Source organism: Pongo abelii, chromosome 7 (genome assembly GCF_028885655.2).
Source record: "Pongo abelii isolate AG06213 chromosome 7, NHGRI_mPonAbe1-v2.0_pri, whole genome shotgun sequence".
Classification (NCBI taxonomy): Eukaryota; Metazoa; Chordata; class Mammalia; order Primates; family Hominidae; genus Pongo; species Pongo abelii.
Window position 1 is genome coordinate 140,418,855 of NC_071992.2, and position 13,997 is coordinate 140,432,851.

Genomic DNA, 13,997 nt, shown 5'->3' on the forward strand with positions numbered 1-13,997 from the left:
ATCCCAGCTACTGGGGAGGCCAAGGCACGAGAATCACTTGAGCTCAGGAGGAGGTGGAGGCTGCAGTGACCAGAGATTGTGCCACTGCACTCCAGCCTGGACAACAGAGCAGGACTCAGTCTAAAACAAAAAAACGAATAAACAAACAAACAAACAAAAAACAAAAGTAATGCACGCTCATAGTAGAAAGTGTGGAAAAGTAAGGAGAATAATGAATATCACTCATAATCCCCAAGTTCAGATACAACCATGCTGCTTGCTGGCATATTTTCTTGCACTTATCTGTGACTTGAGAATATATCACAATTTTACAGAATTATAAATATAGAGTTTTGTGCCTAGTTTTTAAAATTTCCAATAGATTATAATGATTCTCCTTTGTTCTTTGAAATGATCAGTGATGATATGCCTTTTTATGGCTATGCCATTTACTTACATTGTATTCTTTTTTTTGTAGTGACAATGCTATAATGAACTTCCTTATACATATTTTTGTGTGTTTCTGATATTTCTATAGTATAGGTCACAGAAGTAGAACTGTTGCGTCAGAAGGTGGGCAGTAGTCTTGAAGTGAATATTATAAAGCATAAATAATTGAACATAACCCAAATTACCCCCATAAATGTTATACCAATAACTATCCTAACACCAAGTTGTAGATTTTCCACATGAACATCCTGGGACATAACACAAAGATCCCAGAGAGGCTTCCATACATTTAGGGTGAGGGAAAAAAATCACGTTTAATTTAATGATACAGAAGAATTCTCGTACTGTCACACTGTGTTAGTCTGTTCTTGCATTGCTATGAAGAAATGCCTGAGACTGTGTAATTTATAAAGAAAAGGTGTTTAATTGGCTCACGGTTCTGCAGGCTCTATAGGAAGCATGGTAGCATCTGCTTGGCTTCTGGGGAGGCCTCAGGAAACTTGCAGTCATGGTGGAAGGCAAACAGGGAGCCAGCACGGCACTCACATGGCCAGAGCAGGACGAAGAGAGAAAGTGGGGGAAGTGCTACACTTTTTTTTGAGATGGAGTCTCATTCTGTCACCTAGGCTGGAGTGCAGTGGCATGATCTAGGCTCACTGCAACCTCCACCTCCCGGGTAGCTGGGATTACAGGTATGTGCCACCACACCTGACTAATTTTTGTATTTTTAGTAGAGTCGGGGTTTCACCATGTTGGCCAGGCTAGTCTTGAACTCCTGACCTCAGGTGATCTGCCTGCCTCGGCCTTCCAAAGTGCTGGGATTACAGGTGTGAGCCACCACGCCTGGCAGTGCTACACATTTTTAAACAATCAGATCTTGTGAGAAGTCTATCACGAGATCACGAGAACAGCACTAGGGGGATTGTGCTAAACCATCCGTGAGAAACCGCCCCCATGATCCAGTCACCTTCCCACCAGCCCCTATCTCCAACACTGGGGATTACAGTTCGACATGAGATTTAGGCAGGGACACAGACCCAAACCATATCACTCGCTCCTGCCTTTGATGCTTTAAAGTGTCCTATGTATGGTTCAGTACTTTTGATGCGATGAGCCCAGTTAAGGGCATGAGGTCACTGCATCAAAAGTACTGAACCATACATAGGATGGTTTGACACTATATTGACCCCTACCACTTTGATACCAAGATTTCCTTTACCTTGTTATTTCAAGCCTAGAAACCCATTGAAGGTTCTTACATGCAGATTATTGATATTTAGATAGGACATTAATGATATATTGAGAAAAATATTTATTCACAATGTACTCTATTAAGCCAATTTAGTTCTTTGGTCAATATTCTACATGATTAAACAATTACCACTTTTTTGCCCACTGGAAGTCTGAAATTATGTTCATAAGATTAACAAAGATGTATTCATTGATTTCTTGTTTGTCTCTATCAACTTTTACTGATTGTAATTATTGCTATTGGGAGATTTTTTTTGTGGCCCCTTTATTTTTATTATTTTAATTTCTGTGGGTACATAATAGGTATTTATATTTATGGGATAAATAAAACATTTTTATACAGGCATGCAATGTATAATCACAATCACACCACGTAAAATGGGGCATTGTGGCCCCCTTTTTTTTTTTAAAGACAAGTTCAATTTTCCTATATCAAATTAGGCCATTCTAAACTTTATCAATATTTTATTCAACAATTTTTGTCTTGTTTTGTGTGCATCATTTCCACCTGTAGTTTTTATCATGAATAACCTTCTTTGATAGAATGGCAGATGAGAGGACATTTCCTGCGGGTGGGTGTTGGTAGGAGAGAAATCTAAAGCAACCGTGAGAAGACAAAAGACGTCCCTCTGGATGGACATTGTGCCCATTTCACCACCTCACTTAGGGCCACTCTGATTTTCCAGGTCCTCTCACAGTATGTTGGCAAACAGTTTTGCACCTTCAAAAATGTACCCTCTCCAGTACATTGAAGCCATGTTTATGATCTGTAGATCTTTAGGAGGTGGGTGGAGCCCCTACTCCATGACCAAGACTGCTCTCTGGGTCCTCTTGTGAACTAGTCTTATTTCCCTCTCTCTAAACTTTCCATGTCTTTCCCCTTCCCTTCTATTTCCACCTCTTTCCATCCTTACTTTTTTCTTTTTCGGTTTTTCTTTCCCTGTTCCTTAGTACATTTATTTATTTATTTATTTTGAGACAGAGTCCCTGCTCTGTCACCCAGGCTGGAGTGCAGCAGCACGATCTCAGCTCACTGCAACCTCTGCCTCCCAGGTTCAAGCGATTCTCCTGCCTCCTGAGTAGCTGGGATTACAGGCACCCACCACCACGCCTGGCTAATTCTTTGTATTTTTAGTAGAGACAGGGTTTCGCCATTTTGGCCAGGCTGGTCTTGAACTCCTGACCTCAAGTGATCCACACATCTCGGCCTCCCAAAGTGTTGGGATTACAGGTGTGAACCACTGCACCCAGCCCCTTGGTACATTTAAATAAGCCTGTAAGTGTTTAAAAATGCATGTGGCAGCCCATCACTGTCTCCTTGCAGGAACACACATCTGACAAGTTTCTTTGTCTTTCTTTCCTGCAGATGAGACAGTGGAGTCTTATGAACACCTGGCCCTCAAGGTTTTACGCTCTTGGGAGGATATTCCGGAAGTCGGGTGTAGGCTGGTTCCTGAACACATAGAAACTCGGCCACTGTACCACAAGGATAAGCCAGGAATGGAGCAGGTAGTGGGCAAGACTTTTCTGGCCCTAAAAGTTAATTTTGTGTATTGTAGAGTAATGGTTTTCATCCAGGAACAATTTTGACCTTCCCTCAGGTACATTTAGCAATGTCTGGAATCATTTTGTGTTGTCACAAGTAGGTGGGGTTGCTACTGGCATATAGTGGGTAGAGGCCAAGGTTGCTGCTAAATTAAACATCCTAGAAAACACAAGATAGCTTCCCTCCAACAGGGAATTATCCAGCCTAACATGTCAATAATGCTGAATTTGAGAAGCCCTGCCCTGGAGTCAGTGTTCAACTTAGTACTGCTTTTTATGATTTGAGTTACCAAACTCTTTTGGAAGAATATTGGACATCTGAAAAATTTAACCCATTGGGTATGCCCAGGACTTTGTCCAAAATCTATCTGTAACCACACAGCCTAGTAATAACACACACAAACAAACAATTTTCCCACAGAAGCAATAGGTGGTAGGTTACCTTAAAGAACTGGCAAAAAGAAGCTGTGTGGAAAAAATACCTAGAGAGCTGGGCTAGGTGTCAGAAGGGAAGACAAGATAAACTTTGTGAAGAGCCTTCCGTGTACTAGGACCTTTACGTAAATTATCTCAACTATTTAGGATGACTATAGAATTGTTTATCCAAACTGGGGCCATTTGGGAGTGAACGAGGGCACTATTAATCATCAAGCTGGTACAAGGAACACACGCCAGGATTTTCCTAAACAGGGGAGTGAGTGACACCTTCCTCTTATTCCTTAATGCAGCCTCATGATGGGCTTATTATGAGCCTCACTTTTACAATGAGGAAATTGAGGTTCAGAGAGCTCAATTAATTTGCTCCGAATTACTCAGTTGGGGAGTAATAGAGATGAGTAGTAGTAGAGATGGGGTTTAGCCCAGGCAATTTGCATCCCTGGCCCATGCCAGGTTCACACCCCGAGCCAGCTTCTGTCCCAGCTCTGCACTCACTCGCTGTGTGATGGGAAAATCATGTGAGTTTGATTATAATGGGTCGGGAACACCCACCCTGCTATCCCAGAGTTGTTGGGATAGAGACCTCGTGATTGCATGTGTGGAGGAGCATGTTGAGAGGGTAAACCATTATCAGATGTAGAAGCTTATGATTGTTTCCTGAAATTCACTGCCAGGTGTTTGAAATCATCTGGTTACTAGGATCCTTCACTTGGCTGGTCAGATGTGGCTTTTTGATTAAGGGTGAATATTAATGTGTCTTTAGAAAATAAATCATCCTGCTTTTCTCTATTCAATTGGTTTTCTTCCCAAATGCTAAACCTTTGCTTACATTTTCTCTTTCTCTGAAGAGCCATTATTTTCTAGCCAAAGGCCCTTCCTCATCCAAATCATGCATCTTCTTCATGCTCTGGTGGAGCCCCACCTCATTCTTACAAAATCCACCCCTGCCCCATCATCCCAACCCACATCCCTTACTCCCTTCTTGCCTGAGCTGACAGCATTCTTAGAATGTATACAGCAGAGCTTAGCATGGAATCCACAGGCCTTCTCCTCACATGGGCTCTTAAATCTCTTGTACCAGGGTAAAAGCTGATGTATCGAGTTCAAGGCAAAGGATGGGAGGCTCTGTTCTGCCACTATTAGCCACATAACTTCAGATAAACTTTGTTGACTTTTCTGAGCTTAGTTTCTTTATGTATAGAACAGAATCCTGGCTGGGGTGAACATTAACAGAGATAATGGATGTAAAGTTACATTGAAGCATGATATTTGTGACAGATGGAATTATCATCTTTTTAATCCTTAGGAGTTTGCAGAAAAAGCAAGGTCTCCGGGGTCAACACACAAGGGTTGAATCCAGACTCTGTTACATACTGTCTATTAAGCATGGGCAAAATGTTTTTTCCTCTGTCAAACAGGAATAACAACATCTACCTCGTGGGGATGTTGCAAGAGTTCATAAGATAATATCTGTCAAGTGTATAGATAGCATTATGTCTACCCCCTAGTTGATGCTCAATAAAGGTTTGCTCCCCCTTCACCTACTATTAATTTATGCTCTAATTCCTATATATGTATATACTTTTTTGTCAACAGATATGCTAAATAGACATCTATAAAACTACCAAGCTATATTTACCACCTATTTCTACTAAAGGGATCTTATAAAACCATGAATTATCAATTACCCATGTACCCCAGCCCCCTCCCAAAGCTAAAGAAGATATTTTTTTCTTAACAAGGGCCGCCTGCAGATGTGGGTGGACATGTTTCCCAAGGATATGCCTCAACCTGGACCTCCTGTTGACATCTCTCCAAGGCGACCCAAAGGGTATGTCAGCTGTAGCTCCAGCTTTAGGGGAAGAGACCAGGGTAGCAGATGAAAGAATCATGACATTTTATCTGGTGTCTGACAGGTTACCTGGTCATCATACCTCACTATCCACCTGGCCAATTTTGCAGGAGCTGGCAGTTGCCCCTGTCTTAAGGGAAGGGCTTCTGAGTTTCCAGTTCTTCATCTGAAAAATGCTGGTTAATAGAAGGAAGACATGCTCAGAGGAATTCATGTCCTCGATGGTTCTAAGGTCTCCAGCCGGGATACTTGGTTCTGACAGAACCAAGCCCCTAAGTGTTGATATTTCTGAACTTTGCAAACTTTAGGAAACTTACAGACCAAAGGCAATGCTAGAACCACACAGACACCAACTGACTCAGCTTTCAAGGTCATCAGCCTAATGCTTCCTTCTCCCATCCCAGATACGAATTGAGAGTGACCATCTGGAACACTGAAGATGTCATTTTAGAGGATGAGAATATCTTCACAGGCCAAAAATCAAGTGATATTTATGTGAAAGGGTAAGGTTATCAACAAACTCCAACCTCCCTTTTCCTTCCCTCCTCAGCTTTTTAAACCTTAACCAAATCTATGCCTCATGGAGGATACTAAACCCACAGCCCACAAAAGGAGGAGCCATCTTACTTTGTTACATAAGGCCACTGTCTTTGTCTAATATTTGTCTTATTTGGTCATTTTGCTAAAAATTATTAGCTTATAAAAATATTTTTATGACGAAATCATATTACATATACATCTTTCAGTTAAACATTGGATACCTAAACTTAGTCAGTGACATTTGTCATATATCTACCTTTAAACAGAAGGAAGCAGAGTGATGTGGTGCTGTTAATGAAAGATTAGTATGTTGAACAGATTAATGGGAAAGCTAAAATTTAGACCTTCCTGTTTGCTGGTGGTATTGATTAAAAACAGATACAACCTAAGACCCAGGGAAGCATTTTATATCTCTTTTACATCTTGGCTCTGCTTCCTTTTGGCCACTAGTCAGGGAGGGGGATGAGGTGGTATAGCACCAGAAAACAGGTGATTTAAATCTGTACCTTAACTAAAACCTATCTCAGCCTTATACTAATATCTCTTTGCCTTCCCCAAACAGGAAGTATTCTGTCTCCAGAATGTAAGTTATCAATGATTTGCAGACATACCACATCTGGTGGCTCAAAATTCTCATTTTTTTCACAATAAAAATACAGAAGTGAGTTAAAGTTTTACAAAGCAGGAGTCATAGAAGGAGCGTGACGCAAAATGAATAAGATTTTGACAAGCAGACTTAAGAGCCTCTGAAATTGCTGTCTCATCACCAGTTTAGGAAAGATTAATGTATCCTGTAAATAGGTATTTTACCATGGCTTGAAATATGGAAGGATTCTGGGAGAGTTCGGGTTGAGACTTCCAGAAGCTGACCTTCTGGAAAATATGATGAAGGCGATGTTTGTTCACTCTCTGTCTCCTTCCCTCCCACTCGCTTCTCAGCCAGCTCCAGTCTGGCTTTCTCCCCAACATGCCACCAAAGCAGGTCTCACCAAAGTGACAGTGCTCTCCATTTTGCTAAATCTAATGGTCTTGTGTTTTTAAAAATTAGTCCTTATCTTATTGCATTTGGCTGAGGAGCATTTGTCACATCTAAGCATCTCTTCTTTTTGAAACACCTTCTTGCTTTAACTTCTGTAGCAACACATGTATCTGTTTTTTCTCTTATCCTCTTGATCACTTCTTGTCCGTGTCCTTCAAAAGCTCATTTTCTGCCATCTAGCAGTTAAATAGCTCATAGCATTGTCCTGGGCCAACTTCTCATCTCCCACTATTTTGTCTCTCTGCCATTTTCAACTAACACTTCACTTGAATCAAGTAGTTCAAATAACCAACGGCTTCAGTTGTCACCTTTTAATTTCCATTCTTGACAACTCCTGTTCCCAATGTGTAGATTCCTCAAAAGCAGCACCTCAAACTGAACAAGTCTAAAACCAAAACAATCTTACAACACTGTTTATTCTCTATGGTTTCTTATCTCAGTGACTGGCACCATCCTCCATTAGGTTGAGAACCCCAAATCTACAGACCCTTTCCTCACTGACTTCCCCATTTCTAATGTGCTGTCAGAGCTTGTCCATTTCACCTCCCAAGTGGCTGTCAGCACTGTTCATCCTCTCCATCTTCGCCACATCCCACCATTGTCTTTTCCTCCATCATCTCTTGCTAGGTGGACCACAGCAATACCAATGCCATCCAAATTGGCCTCTCCATATTCATTCTTGCCCTCCAAGAGTTTGCTCTCTATGTGTAAACATGAGCTGTCTTTTCAAAACACAATCTGATCATGTCAGTCCTGCACTTAAAACCCTTCAATGACATCCCATTTTCTCTGAACAGAGATTCAAATCCTTAATACATCCTAAAATATCCCATATAACTAGCCCCTGCCTCTCTCTCCAGCCTCATTTCATAGCACACTTCCCCTTGCTCTCTGCAAGAAGAACTAAGAAGAAAGACCTTCTAAGGCTGCATCCTTATTTCTTCTTCCATGGGACCTTTGCACAACTCTCTCTAGTGACTTCTGCCACTCACTCATATCCCTCTCTCCCCTTTTCCCCTTTCCCCTATGACTATAGCTCCATGAAGCAAGGACCATCTCTGTTTGCTCCCTAACACTCCCCTGGCATCAAGCTCTCTCATTGCCTCAGAACAGACACCACAAATGTATTGGTTGAGTGAACACCATCTTTAGCTAAATAATTGGGCCCATACCCTGAGTGGTGACACTCCTCTGTGAAGAGAAAGGCCTTCACTCCCCTCTTCCCTGCCTGGGAAGGAATGATGTCTGCTTTCAGAAAGCATGCAGTTTGAAATTATCAACTAGTTTGAATAAAAAGTACTTATTTTCTCAATTAATTCACCATGGACCAAGTAGTAGGGATAAATGTACTAATTGTAACTTACATTATGCTGGGGATGGAGGAGGAAGACCAGATAATACTAAGGCGAAAGAACATGATAGATAATTTGGAATGTCCAAGGTACATTTAGGCATCATCTCATGTGATTTTTCAGAACAACCCTATAAACTAGGTGCTATAATTGCTTCCAGTGTACAGATGAAACAAAGGCACAGGGAGGTTAGATAACTTACCTATGGCTGCACAGTAAGTGGTGGAGTCAGAGTTGGAATCCAGATGGGTGCAGGCAGCCCTCCCACCCTCCATGCCACACCAATCCAGGCCTGCTGGGCTTTCTAGGCCTAGAACCAGGGAGGAGGGGACCAATTATAGTCTGATGGCACAGGTCTGACAACACAAGTCTATACCAGCCCAGTGCATGCCTGACAGCACAGGTCTATAGCAGCCCAATTTCAGAGTCCTCAGCATAGTGGGTAATCTTGTTCTAACATTCAAGTATAGAGGTGGCATCCCTTACAAAGAGGGTTCCCAGGGTGACAGAGATTCAGATTACACTTTCACTTCCTATTTCCTGAATTTTCTATCTTTATTGCATGGGGCTTCAGATCTACACAAGTAATTGAAGACCCTTCCCCAACCCTGCCTTGGAATGAGCCATTTTTCTGTTATGGCAGACCCTCTGACCCCTATTTTATTCTTTCAAGTTAAAATGGAAACTTCCAACTGAATCTAATTATAATGATTTTTAAATTATGATCTGTGACCACACTGAAATGCGCAAAATCACTTATGATTATACTGATGCCTGGAGAATGTACTCTGAGTGTTTAAATTCTTTTGAATCTTTTTTCAGGTGGTTAAAGGGTTTGGAGGATGACAAGCAGGAGACAGACGTGCATTACAACTCCCTGACTGGAGAGGGCAACTTCAACTGGCGCTTCCTGTTTCCGTTTCAGTATCTCCCAGCTGAGAAGCAAATGGTCATTACCAAGAGGGAGAACATCTTCTCTTTAGAGAAGATGGAGTGTAAGACTCCCGCTGTGTTGGTGCTGCAGGTTTGGGATTTTGAAAGGCTGTCCTCAGATGACTTCCTGGGTAAGCCAGTGGCTTCATCAAGCATATATGAATGTTAAGGCTTTTGTCTCAGCTTTTGGAGAGCTTGGTCTGATTTAGTTACAAGACTAATAATTTCAGCACTATCTATGATAGCAAAAACTTGGAAACATCCCAAGTAGCCATTAATAGGGATTGGTTAAATGAGTGATGGTACATCCGCATGATGGACCACTACATATTCTAAAAGACTTAAGTTGATCTTTGCTCTATCACTAAAAAGTCATTAAACTTTGAGCTAATTACTGGTCTGCTCTGTGCCTCAGTTGTAAAATGAGGGTAGTAATATTACATACTTCAGAGAGGGGAGGAGCTGTAAATGTTGTAACACAATTAAAGAGCACTCCGTAGTGCCTCACACATAGTAAGCACTTGTAAGCCAAAATGTACCTGAGACAAGTCTCAATTTAGAAGTTTATTTTGCCAAGAATAAGGACATGCCTGTGATATAACCTCAGGAGGTCTTGATGACATGTGTCCAAAGTGGTCAGGCCTCAACTTGGTTTTATACATTTTAGGGAGATATAAGACATCAATCAATACACGTAAGATATATGTTTGGTCTGGAAAGGCGGGACAATTGGAAGTGGGGGCTTCCAGTTCATAGGCAGATTCAAAGATTTTCCAATTGGAAATTGGTTACTGTCTAAACACCTGGAATCAATAGAAAGGAATGTCTAGGTTATGATAAGGGGTTGTGAAGACCAAGGTTTTTTCATGCATATGAAGCCTCAAGGTAACAGGCTTTAGAGAAGATAGAGTATCAGACTTGAGTCTGTTCTATGAGTCTTAAGGTCTTTGTTGATGTTAACAGTAATGAGGCATGTCTGACTTCCCCTTCCCATCAATGGCCTGAACTAGCTTTTCAGGTTAATTTTAGAACACTTTTGGCGGAGAGGAGGAGTCCATTCAGATGGTCGGGGGGCTTAAAATTATATTTTTGGCTTACACACTCAAGTGATAGTCCTGCTAACATTAAAAATATGGGAATATCTAATGAATTGGAAAGTTGTACAGGATGCATCAAGTGAAAAGAGAAAAATCTCATTTCTATAAACTACATTTGTATGTATAGGAGAAAGGGACAGTCGTAGAGAGAGGGCTAAGCACCAATACACAGAGCAGTGGTCAACTTTTTAGGGAAGAAATTATGAAAAATTTTTCCATTCTCATGTTTTTACCCATGTATATATGCTCTGAATTTTCAGTATTTAACAAATGTTAATTTATAATAGGAAAAAATGGTTAAGGAGATATAGAACTCATGGCAATCTCTTACTCTGCCTTGTGTTCCCTCGTTGGAAAAACAGTGTTGGGAACCCACTGAGGCTCACTTCCTGTCCTGGAGAGTAGATACAAAGACAATAAGACTAGTCTCCGACCTGGAGGGGTTTACTGGACGCCAAGGGGGAGGTGAAGTGGGGTGAGGAGGCTCTCATGGGGTTGTCAGTGCTAAAGCAGGGGAAGGCTAAAGCCAATAATCCAGGCTTAGGGAGCAGACGAGGTGCTCAGCAGTGAAGCTACCTGCAGCTGAATCTTGCAAGTTAAGTATTGTTAACTCAAGAGTTAAAACAAGCTCTTCCTTTGTCTTCTACCTGCTACCATGTGATTAATCTTTTGATGGCACCAAACGTGGCTCAGTCCTATTTGTACTCCCAATACCTAGCACATAGTTGTGATCCAATGTGGTACTGAATGAATGAGTAGGAAGTGAAGGGTGAATGAATGAACGAGGATGGTGATTGAGAAGCTCTTCTGTTACTTTTAGAAAATGCTTCCCTAACTGTTAGGGTCATCTCTCCACAGGCACCCTGGAAATGAACCTCAACAGTTTCCCTCGAGCAGCTAAGTCTGCCAAAGCCTGTGATCTTGCCAAGTTTGAAAATGCAAGTGAGGAGACCAAGATCTCTATATTCCAGCAAAAACGTGTGCGTGGCTGGTGGCCTTTTTCTAAAAGCAAAGAACTCACAGTAAGTGACAGCTATAGGAGGTGGAGGAGATGGGGGAAGTTGGGGGCATCATGCTCTTCCAATGAGTCATTTTGTGAACTTCAAGTAAAATGCCTTGAAATGACATGAACCCTTCATGCAGAGGTTCTGCTAAGAAGCAAGAATTTTTAAAGCTTTATAAATGCATGAAGACTTAGCTATCTATGTTGAGGTGATTTTCTATCCTTTTGGCCTGAACTTATGCCCCTGGCATTAATTTTTTTCAACATTTCTTAAGATTATGCATAAAGTCCTGAGTAATGTACAATTTCAATGCAATCACCTTATGCCTTCATCCTCAAATGTAAGACATGATTTAAAAAGTGATCCATCCTTTTAAAAGAAGGTGACGGCAGGAGGAGCCATTTATCCCTTTTCCCAAATTGTCCACTTCCTGCCAATGCATGTCAGACTGTGTGGCATGCATTTGGAGGAATTTTTGACCTTTCACAAATATTGTGAAGACAGTTTCTTCTTCCTGTTCTTTCAACTCCCTCACTGATCCTCTGTAAGGCAGCAGGGATGACTTAGTGAGGTTGGAAAAAGGTACTGAGACTGATAGCAGGGTCTTTTTTCTGCTGCTAGCCTCCCCTTGGGATGAGTGCATTCTGCCCTCTGCTTCTAGTGCCTTGTGGCAAAAGCACACCTAGGACAGGATTTTTCTGGTAGCAGGTCTGGATAGAGACCCATTTCTCTTTCTGTCTCTGCTCTGAGGATCCAGTGGGTATGAGGCAGGGATTCCCCTTGTACCTCACTGGGTAAATGGGAGCTGCTGGTCTGACCTCATGGTGTCTAGTTCTATTGTATTTTCTGAGAGTTTGTCTCTTCTATCCATTCTTAATTGGATCCCCTTGATTGGTAAGGTTGCTGGAGAGGCTCCAGCCAGTTTCATTCTCCCTCAAGTACTTAATGAGGGTTTACTACATGCCAGCCTCTGGGCTTGGTTCTGGGCAATCAATATTTGTTGGATGCATGAATGAAACCAAAAATGAATGAGTCATGGCCTCTGCTCTCAGCCAGTTCAGAGTCCAGTGAGAGGGATGAACAGTTCAACATCCAATCATGTATGGAATAACCAAGGTGTGAAATGCAGGGAAGGAATGGAGAGGTGGGAGGGATGCAATTGTCCTGATGGAGTTGAGGGTTCAAACAGACAAAGGACAATGAAAAGGCATTTTATAGATGAAAAAGAGCATATGTCTACTCCAAGTGAAAGAACCATGATGAGTACAGTATGGAGGCATGAAGTGGCTCCCGGTAGAAGGCTAACAACCCTCTGATCAAAATTCCTGAGCACACTACAAGGCTGACAAATGGGGACTGCCAGGCCCAGAAGTCCAAACTCTTATCCTTTGACATGATTCTAATTTCTGTATATTAATAAGCCGTAAATTTCGATGCATGATCATATAGCACTCATCTACTATATTGTATATCCCTTTAGATTTTGAGAGATATGTACAGACTCCTGTTATCTAATCCTAATTGCTCTTCATTTTCCATGTCATTTACTTATTTCTTCATTTCATCCAACAAATATTTACTGAGCTTCTATTAAATGATAGGCCCTGGGAATAAGACATCAGTAATACAGACAAGGTCTCTGTCATCACAGAGCTTGCAGTCTAAAGTCAAGTTCAGACATGCAGACATATACATGCAAAGCCACAGCTAGCTACTCACACATACTCCAAAAAAGCAATGACTTTGAACAAAGGCTGGGCAGAAGACAAAGCACTGAATCAAAGCTTACCCAATGCAGGGATTTCCATTCACTATGGTGGCAGGGAAAGGCCTTTCTGTGCCTGTAAAACTAAGCTGAAACTTGATGCATGAAATGTAGTGAGCCACGGGAAGAAGAGCATTTCCCACAGAGCAAATTCCACAGGCGAATGGCCTGAGGTGGGAATGAGTTCAGTGCTTTGGATAAACTAAAACCCCAATGAACAAAAACCTCCCATAACTGGCGTGTGATGCATGAGGGCAGTGCTGGTGAACTGGAGAGGACACCAGAGCCTGATCACACAGGCCTCGAGACTATGGTGAAAAGCTTGGACTTCATTCTCAAAGGAAAGCCATTGCATGGTTTCCAGCAGGGAGGGGATCTGCCTCACCTAGGAAACACATCCCCTTAATGCTGTGTAGACAATGGTCAGAAGAGGGTCGAAATTGGAGAGAGAGGACTAGGCAGAGATGTAAGAAAAAAGAGTAAAAATGTGCTGAAATAGGAACTCAGAGAGGAGGCTCTTTGGAGAAGGGCACTTGGTTACTGTGTCAAATGCTCCTGAGAGTTTAAATAAGAAGCCACAAAGATGTGCCCATTGGACTTAATGGCATGGAGGTTCCTGGTGACCTTTTAAAAAGCAGCATTGTGAATGTCCATAGCAGCATTATTCATAATAGCCCCAAAGCAGAAACACTCAAATGTTCATCAGCTGATGAGTCAATTTTTAAAATGTAGTATATCCATACAATGGAATA

General features: G+C 41.8%; 1 protein-coding gene and 1 long non-coding RNA gene across 2 annotated transcripts in view; one reads left to right on the forward strand and one right to left on the reverse strand.

The window, feature by feature from the left end:
- FER1L6 (fer-1 like family member 6) overlaps window positions 1-13,997 on the forward strand; it is a 206,741-nt gene that overhangs the window by 178,816 nt on the left and 13,928 nt on the right. Inside the window, exons 35-39 of the mRNA XM_054518809.2 lie at window positions 3,047-3,189; window positions 5,406-5,494; window positions 5,920-6,018; window positions 9,269-9,510; window positions 11,335-11,498. Of these exons, the coding sequence (XP_054374784.2) occupies window positions 3,047-3,189; window positions 5,406-5,494; window positions 5,920-6,018; window positions 9,269-9,510; window positions 11,335-11,498 (737 nt within the window). The remainder of the gene's footprint in view (window positions 1-3,046; window positions 3,190-5,405; window positions 5,495-5,919; window positions 6,019-9,268; window positions 9,511-11,334; window positions 11,499-13,997) is intronic.
- Window positions 1-13,997, reverse strand: part of LOC129047529 (uncharacterized) — a 95,518-nt gene that overhangs the window by 11,476 nt on the left and 70,045 nt on the right. The gene's annotated exons all lie outside the window — the stretch shown is intronic.